Source organism: Gavia stellata, chromosome 21 (assembly GCF_030936135.1).
Source record: "Gavia stellata isolate bGavSte3 chromosome 21, bGavSte3.hap2, whole genome shotgun sequence".
Lineage (NCBI taxonomy): Eukaryota > Metazoa > Chordata > Aves > Gaviiformes > Gaviidae > Gavia > Gavia stellata.
Window position 1 is genome coordinate 1,837,442 of NC_082614.1, and position 17,369 is coordinate 1,854,810.

Here is a 17,369-nt window from a genome sequence, read left to right on the forward strand (position 1 = left end):
CCGGGGGAGCCCCGAGGGACCGGGGATGGGGGACCCCCGGAGCGAGGGGGAAGGGGCAGCCGTCCCGCCCCGCAGGGCGCTGCCGGAGGGACCCCCGGGTTACGGCCCGCGCTTCCCACTAAACCCCCCACCGCCCACCGCGGCAGCGAAGGGCTTCGCGAGGTTTTTCCCCAAAGAAAAAAGAGCAAACAGCCCCCCGCGCCCCCTCCTAGTGCTCCGAGTGTTTATTAAACCAGAGAAAACGCTTATTTCTTCCGAGTACGACAGTCCGGGGGAAGGGGGACGCGGCTGTGCCAGGCCACGGCCACCCCGACGGCAGCCACGCGCGGGGAGCCGATGCGAGGCAGCGCGGTTTTAAATAAAAAGGGTTCGGGACGCGATCTGGGACACGCCAAGTCCCACCGGCCCACCGGTGAGGCTGCGGGAGGGAGGAATTGGGGGTGCCGAGGGGAGGTGGGAGATGCCCGCGGCAGCACCGGCTCCGTTACAGGGTAAATCTCCGCTGAAGGGAGGTTTCCCCCTGAGCGAAGGCAGAGAGCTGCCCAGCTTCCTCACAGCGTGCGGGAAAAAGGTGGTTTCGTATGGTTGGCAGTAGCTGTTCTCCTGCTCCCGACGCCTCGGAGAGAGGAGGAGGAGGAGACCTTCCTCCCCACCTCCTGCCACCTCTCTCCGGAGAAGCAGCAGCCCTGATCCCCACGGAGCGAGGTCCCCGCAGCCGCAGCACCCTACTCCCTGCCCGCCTGCCTCCCACCTCTGCCGGGCGCTGGGAGAGGCGGCGCGACGGCCCCTGTGATTTACAGCACTCTACTAGAACATGCTCTGGGTTCTAATGCAGCTCCAGGCACCGCCGGCACCGGCGCTCCGGGATGGCACGGGGCTCCGGGATGGCACGGGGCTCCAGGATGGCATGGGGCTCTGGGATGGCATGGGAGTCCGGGATGGCACGGGGCTCTGGGATGGCATGGGGGTCTGGGATGGCATGGGGCTCCGGGATGGCACGGGGCTCTGGGATGGCATGGGGGTCTGGGATGGCATGGGGCTCCGGGATGGCACGGGGCTCTGGGATGGCATGGGGGTCTGGGATGGCATGGGGCTCCGGGATGGCATGGGGGTCTGGGATGGCATGGGGGTCCGGGATGGCATGGGGTTCTGGGGCTGGCACAGGGCTCCGGGATGGCATGGGGCTCCGGGAAGGCACGGGGCTCCGGGATGGCATAGGACTCTGGGATGGCATGGGGGTCCGGGATGGCACGGGGCTCCGGGATGGCACGGGGCTCCGGGATGGCATGGGGGTCTGGGATGGCATGGGGCTCCAGGATGGCATGGGGGTCCGGGATGGCATGGGGCTCCGGGATGGCATGGGGGTCTGGGATGGCATGGGGCTCCGGGATGGCATGGGGGTCTGGGATGGCATGGGGGTCCGGGATGGCATTGGGCTCTGGGGCTTGCACAGGGCTCTGGGATGGCATGGGGCTCTGGGACGGCATGGGGGTCCGGGCTGGCACGCCGCTGCGGGCAGGAGAAGGCAGCCCGGAGGGATGGCGTCCGTGGGAGAGGAGACCCTTGGGCACGCTCCTCCGCTGGTCGCCAGGTTGGGGGGCACAGCACCAGGGGAAAGCCTGGAGGGCCGAGCCAAGAACCTACGCTAGGGAAGGAAGAAAAAGGCTGGAAAATAAAGGACAACCGCGGGGCAGGGAGGAGGATGACTGGACGCTAAGCTAGAGAACGCCACACCGTCCGTGGGCAGCCGGGCTCCGAGTCCGTCGGTGCGCAGAGGCCGGCAGCACCCGGCGAGGAGCGGGGGGCCATGCCCGGCTCCCCGGTCCCGGTTGGGGCACCCTGGTCCCGGTTGGGGCACCCCGGTGCCGGGGGAGAGGCTGCGGCTGGCGGGGGAGCCGGCGGGCCGGCAGCAGCAGTGCGGAGCGCCTGGTCGCTTCCTAGAGCTCCTCGAAGAAGGCCACGCGGGACTTGGTGCTCTGTAGGGTGAGCTGCAAGAGAGCAGAGCGGGCGGCTGAAGGGGGACGGGGCCGACCCCCTTCTCCCCCCAAAGCACCCAGCCCCACCTTCGCCCCCCCACGGCGGGGCACCCGCCTGAGCAGGAGGGAGCTGCTGCCGTCATCCCCCCCCGGCCGAGCCCCGGCCCCTCCGAAGACACCGGGGAAGGCAGATTCCAGGGTGTCATGCACGGCCCCGGCAGATTTGGGGGTGTCATGCACGGCCCCAGCAGGCGAGCGCCCCGCCGCAACCAGCACAGCCCCAAGGCGAAGCGCAGGGCAAGGGGGGGCAGGACGGGCTGGGGGAGCGCGTCCGCTCTCTGCTGCCGACACCACCTTCCCCCCAGCAAAGGCTGCTGCGACGGCATTAACGTGGCTGCGGCTCTCGGCTTGCGGGATGCGCCGGAGCCTGGACCAAAGGTGCCAATCCCGGGCATGGGGCTGCGCCCTTGGGGTCCAGCGCGCGCCCCGACGCTGGGGGAACGCGCGGGGCTCTCACAAAGCTGGAGGAGAATCTCCGTCAAACGCTCATCCCTAAACCCCCGACTTCCCCAGCGCCTCCGTGACCTCCGCCACCACTCAGGGACCACCCTCTGCCCCACGCTCGCCTCCAGCCCCAACCCACCGCCCCGACGGCAGGAGCACGCGTGCCCGGCGCGGTCCAAGCGGCCTCAACGTGGGTCACACCACCCTCCCAGCGCCCGCGTGGGGCTGACGCCTTCCCCCCGCCCCGGGAGCCCACCCCAGACCTGCTCCCTCCATCCCGCCCGAGGATGGAGCCCCTTTTCTAAGGGGCCGAACGAGAGAGGAAAGAAACATCCTCCGCGGCGAGGGCGGAATCAGAGTCATTGCAGAAAAGCCCCCAAAGGAGCGTGGCGGGAGAAGTGCCACCTTCCAAGCAGCTGCTGAATCACCGCGAGAGTTTGCCAAACAAGGCGGCTAATTGCGAAGGCTCCGTTTCAGCTGGATTAAGCAGCAGTGCCTTCCGCCGGGAACGCCGGTTTTGCTGAAACAGGGATCCTGGGATCACCTTAGGGTGAGTTAAGCCCTGCGACGGAGCTGCCAAGCGCTTCTTCTCCCTCCCCGCTCCCCCCCACGGCCTTTCCTCCGTAATTCCTTCACAGCTCTAATGCCATTCTGAAAAAAATCTGTATTGCAGAGGAAATTTCTGCAGGGGCTTAACACCCTTTGCTGGCAGCATCTCCCGGGCAGGGCTGGCCCTCCTCCTCCTCAGCGTCCCCTCCAGAGCTGGACGGAGGGTGGATGCGGTGGGACAGGGGCTCCACGCGCTGTCGGCAGCTTTTCGCCTCTCTTTCAAGGCTGGAGAGGGAAAAAACCAGGAGCGGGCAGCCCCAGCCTGCTGCCAGCCCCACTGCCGGCCTCGGCGTAGGCTTCGTTTCGGCTCTTCCACCAGAAATCCCACCTGTGATCCCAAGGGAACACCCGGCCTGGGGAATTTGGGATAGAAAACCCGAGGGGAGATCACGGGGTGCAGCAGCATCCTTCCCTGGGAGCAGGGCTGCTGCCTCCCGCGCGGCGAGCGGCCGCAAGGACGGCGACTGCGCTCCCCCGGCGGCGAAGGGCGGTGGGTGAGAGGGTGTCGCCGGGCGGGAGAGGGGTGGGTGAGGCCGAGCGGTGCCCCACGAGTGCCGGGGTTCACACCGGAGCCCGTCTGCCCACCGCAGCCCGGAATCAGGCAGCTTCGCTTTCCCCTTTCCCCTGGGGAGACCTCGGAGAGGCCCCGGGAGGAGGGACCCGCCGGCTCTCCTGCTGACACCCCGCCACTCAAGTCCTCTCTCCCCCAGCCGGGGGGTGTATCACAGCCCACGGCGCAGCCCCCCCGGAGCGCGGCGAGGGGAGATGACCCCCAGGTCCCCCCCGGCACAGGCGGTGCTCCGAGGGCGAAAAGCCAGGAGCCAGCGGGAAGCGCTGCTGGGGCAGAGAGGGAAGATGTCTCCCCCAGCTCACAAGGGAGAGCCGACTGCTCGGAGTCTGCCTTCAGCTCCACGCGGCTCTCCCTCAATCCCCCGCGCGCTTTCGCAGCCCCGGGGGACCTCCGAGCACCGCTCGGGCAGCGGCCGCAGCACCCAAAGCTGTGCTTTCCTATGGAACCGCTGCCGCTGTGCCGGGGAAGCATGCGGAGCAGAGCTCCGAGGACATCCGGCACGGGCGCGAGGCGAAGGAAGAGATGCAGCCCCGCTCTTTCACAGGGGCTTTCACCCTTCAAAGGAACCCCGAGACGCTCAGTGTTGCTTTTTTTACCTACAACGGGGAAACCGAGGCACGGGAAGAGCAGCCGAGCTGCGGCCCCGCAGGGAGTGGGAGGAAAGATGGGTCTGGATGCGACGGGGTCCCGCAGAGAGGTACGAGCGCTGAATTTGCGAGAGGGCCGTGCTCTGCTGCTCGGTCGCACTCGCCACCGGCTACATTTTGCCGTCTGAAAGGCAAAGAGCACAGGGAATTTCAAGGGGGAGAGTGGGCACCGGCGCTGCCCCCCTCGCTCCCGCCGTGCGGAGGCACCCCCCATCCCTCACCACCCCCGTGTCACGCTCCGGCCGCTTCCGAGCGAGCCGGGAGGGTTGCGCGGTGCTGGCGGCGGGGCAGGAGGAGTTCTTCCTGCTCAGGCTCCCCGAAGCGCAGCCTCCGGCTGACTCTCTCCCCAGGAACCCGCGGGGTGTGAGAAAAGCATCACGGGGCGGGAGAGGGGCACAGTCGCCCCGTTTCCCGTTAGCAGGAGGCGGGTGATGGCCAAGAGCTCAGCCACGGCTCGGGCAGAGGAAGGGGCCAACAACTTGAGGCTGCTCTGCCTCCACCGTCCCCGGAGCAAAGGCACCTCCGGCAGCACCTCCCGCACCGGGAATCGGCGCTGCGCGGCAGCTCTCAGGCGGCTGTTTTCTCCCACCGCGTCCCAGTCAGGCATGTGGTGAACGGACAGAGGAAATGAGGATTGCTCACGACTGCACGCTGACTCCACCACCGATGCTGCGCCGTGCCAGGGGGGAAAACTCCCCCTCTCCCGTTCTTTTTTCCCCTTCGCCCGGCCAGGCGAGGGGAAATAAATACATATCCCCGTACCGCAACGTTGCGCAGGCGAAGCAGACTGATTAAGAGCCAGTTACATTCTCGTCAGCGCGGAGAGGGGAAAAAAAAATTGATTTACAAGCAGTATTATGATAATCTTCTTCCTGCGGGAGGGAGGGTGGGCTCCACAGTGCACCACCAGAGCCATCAAAGAAAATTTAGAGCGAGCGAGCGCGCGCAATTAAGCAGCCAGAGCTCAAATGAATCAAGATACGAAAAAGGGAAGAGCCGCGCTCCCCGCCTTCCTGCACCGGCATTCCTCCGAGCTCTGCTTTTACCCGGGGCCGCTGGACCGATGGCGCTTCCAAACCCAACCAAAGCGAAGCAACCCGCTCCGTCCCCCACAGCCAAACGGGTTTGCGAGCGGCTGACCCGATAACCGCGGGCACAGAGCTTCCGCCGGCAAGGCAATCCGACCAGGGAGAAACCGCCGGGCTCCGGCGAGCCCCCCGCAGCCGCTGCCCTCCCCAGGCGCGGGAGACGGGGCCGGAGAAGGGGCTCAAATCACATCAGCCGTCCTCCCGGGCTCCGGGGAACAGGGGAGGTTTAAAATCTCGTGTTTCCTCGCCCCTGCGCTGTTTGTCCTGCAGCCCGGCCAGGCCGGAGGAGAGGGTGACGCAGGCCACCCCCAGCGGCATCGCCTCACCCGGTGCCGTGCCGGAATTCCTGCTGCTGGGAGAGAGCCCCACTGTCCCCACTAAATCACCACCGGGCACCGCATACGGTAAATCCCCTTTACTCCCCACCCCGCTCCCCCGAACGCCCTTCTCCATCCCTGCCCGCTCCCCCCGGCCCAGGCGGACGTTTCAATTCCCACATTGACTTTTGAACCCCAAACTTTCCTATTTTTCCCTCCCCGGTTCGCTCTTCCTCCCACGCTGCCGTTTATTCTCTCCTAAGCACAACGCTCCCCCGGCCTCCACCGCTTTGATGAGCGTGTTTAAAAGAGAGAAAATGACGCTCCGTTTGAAGGAAACACTTTTCAAAGGCTGCCACAAAAATAGCTGATAGGTCTGACGTTTCCCGGTTTCCTTTCGCTCCCTGTAAACAGGGAAGGAGGCTGCTGTGTCCCAGTTTAGCTGCCGGGGGGTTTCACTTCCCAGCTCCGAGGAGGAGCAGGGCAGAGAGAAGAGGAAGGCAGCAGGGACGCGGCCTCGCACGCAGCGGGACGTGTGGGCAAGACCCACACGGGATGTGCCTCCGTCTCCTCCTGCCCTCGGAAAACGTGTGCCGAGAGGTGTGCGGAGCCGCTCTGCCCCCCGGGTGCCACCCCAGCGGGTGCGGGGCAGGGCGAGAGGCCAGCACCCACGCTCCTCTTCTCCCTCTGCCCTCGCAGCTCCCAAGGGAATGGGAAACGCTCCTCCCGGGAAGTCCCTCGCTGGTGGTGCGCCCGCTCGGCAGCGCGCAGCCTTCTCCTCTCCGGGGGGAGCGGATTACGCAGCGATGCCACAGCGATACTGCAGTTCTGCACGGGGCTATAGAGCACCGCATCCCGGCCCGGGATGGCATGGGGAAGGACAGAGGCACCCGCCCGCGGCTCCGCCTGCCCTGTACCACCCCGCTCCCTCCTTCCGCCCTTCCCACAGCAACAGTATTTCTCGTGCTGGTCCCCTCTGCGGGATGAGGCGCAATAACATCCTCCTTCCCTGAACGGCCACGAATCTGCCCGGCAAACCGCCGGAGCAAAGAGGACCCGTTTCAGGCAGGAGAGTCCGCAGGTCCCAGAAGGGGAGAGGTGAGGAAGAGAGTCGCCAGGAGATGCCAAAGAGACCCCACAAGATTTGTTGAAGTCCTCGAAGGACGCGGTTCAGTGGTCCCTAGCGAGATGCCAGCCAGGCGCAGCTGGAAAATGGGCAGAGAAGCCGCCTGCCCCGACGCAGCCCCCCGAAAACCCTCGGCCAGGTGACCCAGGAGCCCCGTGACATTCGGTGGTGGCACAGCGGCTTCGTATCAGCGTCACAAGAGACTCGGACGGCAGCGCCATCGCTAACTCACCAGTGTCCTTACGCTGCTGTAGAGGACAGACCACAGCACGTCCTGAAGGCGAGAGGCGTAAAGACAAGCCCACGGAAGTCCGCTTCGCTCTGCCTCGCTCCGTTCTTGGCAGCCAGGAGCTGCTCGTCGCCTGAACGCGCAGGAGAGCACCACAGGAACGTGGTGGAACATGACCGTTCCCGGCCCAACGATACCAGAAGCCCCAATTAGTCTACCGGTGATAAATAAGCAGATTTGAAGGAGCTTATCCAAACCTCAAGCGCCTCAACGATGGGAAAAAAACCCTGCATTACCCAAGTTGACGGCAACGCCGCACCGCACCCAGGATCAGCCGGGACGGGAGCAGCCGAGAGAACCATCAGCAACAGCTCAGCCCACCACCGACCTCCGCACGAGGTCGGCACCAAGAGCGCTGGCCCCAAGGAGCGAGCTCGAGCCCCGGAGAAACGTCGCGTCCGATAAAAAGCCAAGAGCCACCCGAGAGCCCAGCCAAGCCCATCCGTCGGAGGACCAGAGCGCGGCTCAAGGACAAAGCTGCTTCTCTGGGAAGGGGCGTGGAGATTTGCTCCTTGCCTGGATACTTCAAAGGGCTTAAATCACAGTAAATAAGCATGACTGTGCCAGAAGAAAGCAACGGGAATGAAAGACCCGACGGTGTTTTAGAGCAGCAGCCCGTCCTGGGAGCCGTCCTACGCCGCAGGGCGCAAGGAAGAAGTGGGTTTTTTCATCTTCTACCGCAACCGAAGCGGCAAACCCTCCCGAAGCCGAGCCCGCCGGAGTCAGCAGCGCCAGCCCACAGCGGAGAAGGGAAATCATTTTCCCGATGAGGTGCTTGGGCTGTGCCCACAGAGCTCATAAAGAAGGATTAGCATGTTAACCACGTAATTAAACATGAAAAACTTCGCAGGCGTCTTCAAAGGCAGGCAACAAAACCCCGAGGTCACACCACAGCGCTTGCTGCGCGTCTGGTTTAATGATGGGGACGCCTCCCAGGCACCGGATCCATCCCGGCCGCTGGATTAGTCTTTTTGCAAACTGCCAGGGCTTCATTTCACCTTCTTGTGCTGCTGCCACAAGCGGATTTCCCCCCAGTTTTACCTGCCGTGGAGTTCCTCAAGCCAGCCAGGATGGGATGACTGCTTTCGACCGCAGCCCCAGAGACATCCAACGCCTCCCCCAAGGTGGGCAGACCTGCAGGGTCACCCCTCGTTTTAGCCTCTTCCCCTGGGAAAGGCTTAACACAGAGAGCGGCCCATTTTGGGAACACCCTCAGCTCCCCCGGGAGCGGCTGGCAGCAGCCGGCCGGCGCAAAGCCATGGCTGCAGCGATTCACAGCGCTGCCTGCGATCCTGAAAGGGTGGTCCGTTCGAGAACGGCACGAACCTGCGCCCATCCTTTCTGGGCACTGGCCAGGGAGACGTCGGCATCTAAAGCGTCCTCCTGCCTCCGCTGCAGCGCCCCAGAGGTGCTGAGAAATTGCTCCGCGATCGGCCGCAGGCGCCCGCGGCGCAGGCAGGGCTCTGCGAGCCCTCGGAGGAACTTTAATAAATGAAAGCCTTCGCTAAAGGCGCTTACCACCGGGTTTGCCACCCGCCTTCGCGAGCGCGGCTACCGCAGCACCCCGTGCCGCTTCTTCCCTTAGCGCTACCGCTCAAAACTCGCGAAAGCCTGCGGGCGCGCGGGAAAGAGCGAAGACGCTTCCCCAAATTCACCCGCCCGGAGGAGGGAGTCAGTGCTCTGCACGCGCACAGCCGGCGGATTGAGGGCAGATCCCGGGGGGAAAGCAGGCTCCAGAACGAAGGGATGTGGCATTAGGAGCACAGGAGTCACCGGCGTGCTGAAGGAGGCAGGGGACAGGCAGAGGCGTCGCAGGAAGGAGAGCGGCTCCGACAGCCGGCGTCCCCGGGCGCGACGGCGACCAACAGCGCTACCTCCAGCACAGCCTCTCCGCGCCCGCAGCCGCAGCCTTGCCCAAGGGCCGACGCCGGCCGTCCTCAACCGCCCGCTCCGCCTTCCTGCCACACTTCTCAAACAGGCAGACGCCGACAACGCGTCCACGCGCGGCTCCGCTCCGAGGCGGAGGTGTGCGTTTTTAGCCTGTTGTGACAGTTTTGGCAGCAAAGAGCTGAGGGGGTTCGTTTGGTTGCTTTTTTTCTTTTTTAAATCCTGAATTGCTCTCTGCAGCAAACAAGGGGGAGGGTTCTGGTTTACTTCATTAAAGACATCTTCAAAGGCTGCCCTGCACCTCCAACAGACTCCCAGCCACCAGCAGCAGAGCAGAACCAGCCGTCTTTAATGATTTAAGCATCCACGCCTGCACTCCCCCACTGATGTTGCCAACTTCTGCCAAGAAAGACACTTCCCGGCAGAGGATCAGGTGCAGACACGAATGCAGAGAGGCTGTGACGGCGACGTGCTGCACGGGTCCACCGCCGGGACGGGCAGGGCGCTGCACCCCACGAGCCCGGTCTCACCGGCACCGCAAGCCGCTGCAGTGCGCAAAGGGGTGTTGTAGGGGCGGGAGCAATGGGAGCAGGCTGGAGCAGGGCGGGGGGCGAGGAGAAGCTCATGCACGGGTTAGTGTTGCAGCCGGTGACCCCGTCACCCCACGCGGAGTACCTTGGAATAACCTACTTGGAAGTCTCAAATGCAGATAGGTCTTCTGCCCTGGGCTTGAGGCTAAACCGGCAAAATAAAATGGACAAGAAACAAAAGAATCCTCTGTGATACAGGTAATGTCAGGTCATTTCTGCAATCTGCAGAGCTCACCCGGCACGCTGAAGCGATCGGCGGCTTCCAGCGGGGGCAGAGGGTTGTGGTATTATTGAAGCCTTGCGGAACTGCTATCCCATTCCCGGTGTCCTGCGTTTTCCTTTCCGTCACAACGGCAAAGACAAAAGCCCTCCTGACCTCCTGGTGGCACGAACAAAGCCATCGGTAATTTTATTCTGATATGCTCCACTAATAGACTGTTATTTAAAACCTTCGCTCCTCTGGCTGAGGCGCGGAGCCGGGCACCCCACGCCTGCTCCTGAAGGGAGGGGACAGGACAAGACTCAGCGCCAGAGGAACGAAGAGTGACCGCGCGGTCCCAGTGACAGCGAGGAGCCCTGGCAGACGCCGGAACGACGGCCCAGCCGCCTTCTCGGAGACAAACGGGACCATCGGCTGTCTATGAACCCGTCTCTGTCAGACGGGAAAATTTAGCATTTTCTGTTTAAACTGAGGACTCCGAGCGTGGAGACAAAACCCCACAAAACCTGCTGGGAGCAGGAGTGTCTTCAGATTCTACAACGACAAAAGGGTCTGTGAAGATTTTTATATGCTCCGCTCTGGAGGGACAGAACTGAATAGCTCAGGGGGAAACCGGGAAGTGAGACCCACTAATTCATTTTCCTGCCCCAATTCAGCGGTCACCAACTCCCAGCCACGAAAATCGGCACGAACCGCTATTTTCAAATCCTTTCAGACGCAACTCTCAGCAGGGAGTAGTAAAGAGAGAAGGATTTGGTTTTGAAACCTGGAGTTGTTAGGGCAGCCTGCATCCCGTGCCATACGGATTTCCGAACCCTTCGCTAGGACAGCCGCTGGCAGAAAGCCTTCGCAGGGAAACGCCTTCGCTGGGGAAACGCCTTTGCAGGGGAAACGCCTTCACGGGGAAACGCCTTCGCTGGGGAAACGCCTTCACTGGGGAAACGCCTTCGCAGGAGAGTGGGTCTGACCACCACATCCCACCGTCCTGACTGTGGACGCGCCCCCAGCCCCTCGCTACGCTGAGCCCCACTGGGAGAACAGCCGAGCCACTAAGCATACGGAAAAGGATGGGATGTAAAAATAAAGAGGGGGCTTTGCTGTGACCTTTCCGGTGTGACCGCCGGGCTCGCAGACCCGGCCATCCTGACTTTTTGGCCAAGTTATTCGTCTCGATTGCGTTTCTAGAGGCAGGTGGTGCCAGGGTCCACGGCACGGGGAGCGGACACCTCACACAAACCCTGCTAGCGAAAGATTTTGCTGTTAGTGTTTGAAGCTGCGCTACAGGTTATTCCAGAACAGATTAAAAGAGAGGAAGAGGCTTTTGGCTTTTCCTACTGAGAGCCCACGAGCCGGGAGTATCGCTGCCCTGATTATTCACCAGCCAAGCTCAAGGCTGCTTCCTTGCAACGCCCGTCGGGAGGGGCAGGGCTTTTCCCGTGCCGGGGATCACGAGGGCAGCAGATCCCTCCTAACAGCGTCCCCGCAGAGCGTCTGTTAAGGTTCAGCGAGACCTCCACACCTCCAGACCTCTCTCAGACAGCCCTGCGGAGACACGGCTTGGCTGGGGCACACAACCCGGGAGCCACCAGCAGCCGAAACTCTGCGCCCCGGTTCAACGCTATGCAGCCGGGGAAGAGAGCCTAGATCAAACAATTTTATTATAACAACTTGTGCAAAAGCTAAACCAAACGGAAGGGTTATTTTGTTGTAGTTTTTAAAGGATTTCATCAGGCGAGATACAAACTGGAGCCCTCCGATACCTTTTTAATAGTGTTGTGCTTGCTGGTGCCTCGGCTGGCATTCTCATTGTGCAATATATCCAGAGCCGTCTCTCTCTCCTTCAGCTTCAGCGCCTCAATTTCTGTTTTCAGCTCGTTCAGCTGCTCCTGCAGGTGCTTGCTTTTCTCCATGTACTCTACCCTAGCACACACAAAAAAACCTGGGTTAGTAGCGGCCAGCTGCACCCGGGGACAGGACAGCGCAGCAGCCGATAACGGAATTATAACAGAAAAACCTTATCTTCATCTCCTCTGGGGTGTGGAACTACCAACATCAGTTTACAGCACACAGTAAACTACTCCGAGCAATGATTTGTTCGTCACTAAAAGGAGGACCCAGACAGCCGACCCAAGAACAAAACTCTCTAAGTTATGTTACTATAAAAAAAGAACACCAAACTGGAGCTGCGGGTGGTATTTGTGAGTGTCCCCATCTCCGAGTGAGGCTGCACCATGACACAGCTTAACATCAAACACTTTCAGTCTACAAGACAGTGGTTTACGCAGTGCTGCTCTACTCCACCGCACCCTCTCTCAAACCCAGATCACAAACTCAAAGGCACAGACTCACAGAATCACTAAGGTTGGAGAAGACCTGGAAGATCATCAGGTCCAACCATCACCTCAACCCCCCCATGCCCACTAAACCATGTCCCGCAGTGGCACGTCCACACGTTCCTTGAACACCTCCAGTGATGGTGACTCCACCACCTCCCTGGGCAGCCTCTGCCAGTGCTTCACCGCTCTCTCAGGAAAGGAATTTTTCCTAATATCCAGCCTGAACCTCCCCTGGTGCAACTTGAGGCCATTTCCTCTTGTCCTGTCGCTTGTCACTTGGGAGAAGAGACCAACACCCACCTCCCCACAACCCCCTTTCAGGTAACTGTAGAGAGCGATGAGGTCTCCCCTCAGCCTCCTCTTCTCCAGACTGAACACCCCCAGCTCCCTCAGCCGCTCCTCACCAGACTTGTGCTCCAGACCCCTCACCAGCTCCGTCGCCCTTCTCTGGACACGCTCCAGCACCTCAATGTCCTTCCTGGAGTGAGGGGCCCAAAACTGAACACAGCATTCGAGGTGCGGCCTCACCAGCACGAATTCTTCCAGTAAGGAAGGACCCTGATACACCAACTTGTCGTGTTTTAGAGGGATTTAACTTATAAAATACGTGGGAGCAAGCACTGCCCCAAAATATCAGGTATCTTTTAGACACACAGCACCCCTGGGAGAGAGAAAGGTCTCCCAAAAAAAGAAAGAAAGAAAGAAAAACCCCAAGCCCGGCCATCCTCAGGACTTGGCCCTAAGTGCCTTCCACGGTGCCTTGACAGCCTTGTACTTGGGATCAGGCACCGAGACCCAGGTCACAGTACCAGCAGACTGCGAGGAACCTTTTCAGAGTGCCAGAATTTGTAGCGGCGTTTATCCCAGCGCCCGAGGAAGGGGAACAATCCCGGAGAAGTCAGCAAAAGCGTGTTATTGCCTCCAGCACTTGGCAGAGCCAAGCTCCTCCTGCTTAGGAGAGTGGGATGACCTAGTTAGCAACCTGGGTACAGAACCGGGAATGATCCTGTTATTTTCGGCTTCTGCCTCTTTCCTTCTGGCTTTAGGAGAAGTTTTTAACCTCTGTCTCTAGCACAGTGGTCTGTTATTTCACACCAGGGAGAGGGTCCTCAGCAGAGGCAGAACAAACCCCCCTCTGGGATTCAGGGGCGTTTCCTTCCAGCCCCAGGAAGTTTTGGCCGGAGCGCTATAGCAGAGCCCTTCTGGCTTTGATCTCCCCCCCAACCAATGAACAAAGCACATGATTACTACAGAGATTAAAATCTGATCTGCTTTGATTTCTGCTAAATTTGTAATTTTGAAGGCTACACTTACACCCTGAGGAAAACACAAGATCAAAGCTCATAATCACATCCAAACTTGCCCGCATCCACTTTTTATGTATAAACATAACACAGATTCCAAGAAAAAGGGGTTAAAGCCCTAAAGCGGGGCCGTAGCCCAGACTCCAGCTATCCTTACGTTCTCCGGACACGCCGCAAATCCACAGGCACCAACCTGCGGGAGCTCAGTGTGGCGGCAGCCAGGCTGCTGCCAATTCCTTCGACCAGCGTGGACAATTCAAGGCTAAACTAGAGCCGGGTGAAGCGTACGGAGAGGAACTGCCTGGGGCAGGGCTCAGCGCGCCTTAACTCGCATTTAAGTGGGGAGTAGGGCTGCGTCTGTGACGCCAGGTCCTCTCCCGGAGGAATGGTCAGCCAGCGGCTATGTCACGCTCCGGACAGAGCCACTAATGACCTGGTAAACGCGAACCCAAAAGACTTCTCCCCCTTTCACCTTGCACCAGCGCTGGTCTGGAACATAAAAGCCACATTGAACCCCGGTGCAATTCCTCCCCACTGCAACCGAGGCGGAAATCCCAGCCCTGGCCCGGCCTGGGTGTATGCCACGTACTTCTCTTTCTCGATTTCCATGGAAAGCCTCTTCATGTCCGTATCTTTGAAGTCGAAGGAGAGGCTCTCGCTGATGAGGTTGAAGCTTGGCAGGTCGGTAGGCAGCGCTGTCGTACTGGAGTTCATGGACTGCTAAAGAGAGAGAGTACAAATCAATCCCTTTTGGCCACCCAAGTGTTTCTCTCACGAGCGTTCTGTCACGTAGAGGTAAAATCAGAGCAAGACCCAAGCGCGCAGTACGAGGTGCCACCTACTAATGCTGTAAGGAGGTCCTGATCTGCTCCTTACCCAGGTGACACCGCACTCTTCTTGGAGTTGGGTCTGTTCTACCTCGCAGCGGCGCTGAGCTGGGAGGATCTCGTGATTTGCACGGGGAAAGGGAAGGGGCACGTGTATTCCTGACGCAACGCTACTCACAACCTCATTTTTCAGAGCCAGCCTCAGACTTTTCGGAGAGCAGATTACGAGGCTCTTTCTCAGCCGGTCATCTTTGAACACAGAAGATGGCAAGCGCTCGAAGGCGCTGCAGAGGCAGAGCAACAAACAAGCCCGGCGTCCCAAGGACCAGCTCAGCCTGAGGATCCCCGCGCTCCGTTCCCAATTTGCTCCTCAATTCAGAGCCATTGCCCCTCCGGGCCCCCGCTCTTTGTGGGAGTAAAGAGGAGACAAAACACCTCCGACCTTCAGAATCTATTGACAAAACTTCCTGAAATCTCGGGTTTATGACTGCTGCGCCGCTTAAAACAACGCCGGACAGAAGCTGCCTCCTGGGAGACGTCTGACAGCTATTTAACACGAAATCAAATTTTAAAAGTGCAAACTGTGAGGAGGGGCAACGTGAGCCCCTGTGCGACTGCAGAGTCCTGCGCTCCACCGCTCCCCACAGCAGGAGCAGGAGAACAACGGAACCCCAAGGGTTAACTCGGGCTGCAATTTCAGTAAGGTCCACGAGACGCACCGATATACGTTTTTACCTTCGCAGCAATTTACAGTTCCAAGGGTTTAGGAACCGCTGCCAGATTCAGTTGGAAACGCAGAGATAACATAGGGAATCGCTCCTATGGCACCTGAGCGAGGATCGGGGACTCTCCTCCTCCTGCAAAACGCTGTGATACCCCCCCGGACACTGCCAGGCCCTCAAGGTTTTATCCTCCCCTAAAAAAATGACCTTTCTCTCAGGCAACAATTCTGTCACACCTCTAATAAATGGGCTCGTTACCAGCAGAGGCAAAACATCTCGACTCAAATCATCGCTCTGCTCTTGCAATGCCTTAGATGAGGTCGCAAGCAGCGGCGCACGTCAAGGGTGGCACAGCGGCTTCAGACGGCAGACTGCGCGCGTGGGTCTGAGTCAGAACTGCTGCCCTCGCTTTGGAGGTGAGAAACCCAGCCGGGCACCCAGAAGGTCACCCACCTCTCGGCTGGAGGCTCCTTCTTGCTTTAAGGGATTCCTGTAAGGAAAACAAGGTGCCCAGACCAGCCGGGACCGGGGGACGGCAGGGGACGGCGCTGCAGAGCCAGGCTGCGCTGGCGGCACACGCCAAGAGCTGGTGGGCTGGTTCTAGGGAACCCGCCCCGACTCACGGGATCCTGAGCTTCAGCCGGTTATTTCTTCCCCTCACTCCTCCTAGTTGGGATACTCCAGGGATCGTTTGCGGCTATAGCTCCGCTTCAAGAGGAACCGCTGGCACCGGGGCGGTGACAGATTTACTCTGCGCAATAACCTGCCTCTTCCCTCGCTGCCAGCCTGGAATGCGCAGACAGCCAGGGCTCGTCCCCTGCTCGCTCCTGGGCCGGGCGAGCCCCAGAGAGATGACATTGCCTTTACCCCGCGGAGGCACAGCTGGAACGCAAACACCCGGTACAAGCGTAAACAAGGCGGCACCCGAAACCGCGCTGCTCGGTCTGGCTGGAGCGTTACAGGTGAGCTAGACGCGCACGGCGGGGAGACACGACTGCTCGCTCCCCTCTGCCATCGCCGCCGGCGCAGAACATGGCCGATCGCCGCCGGCGCAGAACACGGCCGCCTCAATCGTGGAGCAGGCGCTGAAAGGGACAGCTGAGTACCTAAATTCCAGTCTGGAAGGAGAGGGGACAGGTCTGCCAAAGCACTTGAGGGATTTAAAAACCTGCATCACGCTGACATTCAAGTCCCTCTCCGGTAAGGCGCGCAGGTGTTTGCAAAGCCCTTCCCGCGAGGATCCCTGCGGCGCGGGGAGCCGGGATCATCCGAACCGGCCCGCTGGCCTCCAAACAACCTTTAGCCTTTTTTTCAGCACGAGCTTGTTGCGTTTTGTTGGGGGGAAAAAAAAAAAAAGCCCAAACAGCAGCAGTAACAGTTGAGCAGGAATTTCACTCGCTGCAATCATGAAGTCCAGATGCCAATTTGTCAGGGTTTGCCCGGCCACTCCCTCGCCTTTCCTCAGCACCGCTCCTTCAGGAAGGGACAAGAAATTGGTGGAGAAGTCAGGGAGCAGCGGCAGTGGGGAAGAGCAAGGAAACAGCAAAGAGCACGCGGAGGGCTCTCAAAGGCCCGGGCTTAGTGTCTGGAGCAAAGCGTTCCCCGGCCACGTGCAATAACCCCCGGCACGTCTGGCACAGGGCGCGGAGAATTGTAATCCAGGGGACACGGGGTGTCACTGGGAGACGGGATGATGAAGGGGACACAGACCTTTTCCCTTATGTCTTTCCTCACCTGGAACAAAGTGCATAACTCCGCTACCGCATTAAAGCGATTTTCTGCAGTTATTAGAGGCAAGCGCCACGCTGACAGCGGTCTCCGGAGCAGACAGCGAGACAGATGATAGGGAAGAAGCACTGAGCAAGTCATGTCCTGAGGTTTCCCCCGCAGGGAGAGCTCCTCCTGTTGCTGCCACCGCCTTTACTTCGGGGCTCAGGAATTCGGGCAAGCCCGAGACAGCCACTTACTGTCTCAAGAGGACCAGAGAAGAGATGACTGCCTTTAGTCTTGCCATCAGTGGCTCCTGAAGGGCAAAGGAGGAGGCAAAGAGTCGTTGCCAAGTCTGTAAAGAATGAATTGTTCTCCCAGCCCTGACGGCCGAGATGGAGATTCGCATCTTCTTTCTCATGCGTCACCTCCCAGTCCCCTCACAACAGCAGCCTGGGCTTCAAGGACTACAAAGACGCAGAAACAAGCTTTAAAGAACCAGGAGGGGAGACCGGAAAGTCACAAGAAAAAAATAACTTCAGTATTTCTTGCCTTTTCTGCAGCACATCCATCCACTCCCCCCTTCCCCTCCTGCTCGCGCTCCCCCGGAGGGAAGTCCTGTCCAGCGCCCAGTGCCGGGGGACGACAC

General features: G+C 60.3%; 1 protein-coding gene across 12 annotated transcripts in view; it reads right to left on the reverse strand.

Moving 5' to 3' along the window:
- Positions 1-1,913: 1,913 nt before the first annotated feature.
- Positions 1,914-17,369, reverse strand: part of NF2 (NF2, moesin-ezrin-radixin like (MERLIN) tumor suppressor) — a 47,456-nt gene continuing 32,000 nt past the window's right edge. For 5 of the 12 annotated variants that reach the window (XM_059827801.1, XM_059827804.1, XM_059827800.1 and 2 more), the window contains 3 exons: positions 14,054-14,181; positions 11,585-11,744; positions 1,914-1,988 (listed from right to left, as the gene is read on the reverse strand). In XM_059827801.1, the coding sequence (XP_059683784.1) occupies positions 1,938-1,988; positions 11,585-11,744; positions 14,054-14,181 (339 nt within the window). In that variant the 3' untranslated portion in view covers positions 1,914-1,937. Of the gene's footprint in view, positions 1,989-9,704; positions 9,750-11,584; positions 11,745-14,053; positions 14,185-17,369 lie in introns of all 12 variants that reach the window. The other 7 variants (XM_059827797.1, XM_059827799.1, XM_059827791.1 and 4 more) reach the window with 4 other exon arrangements.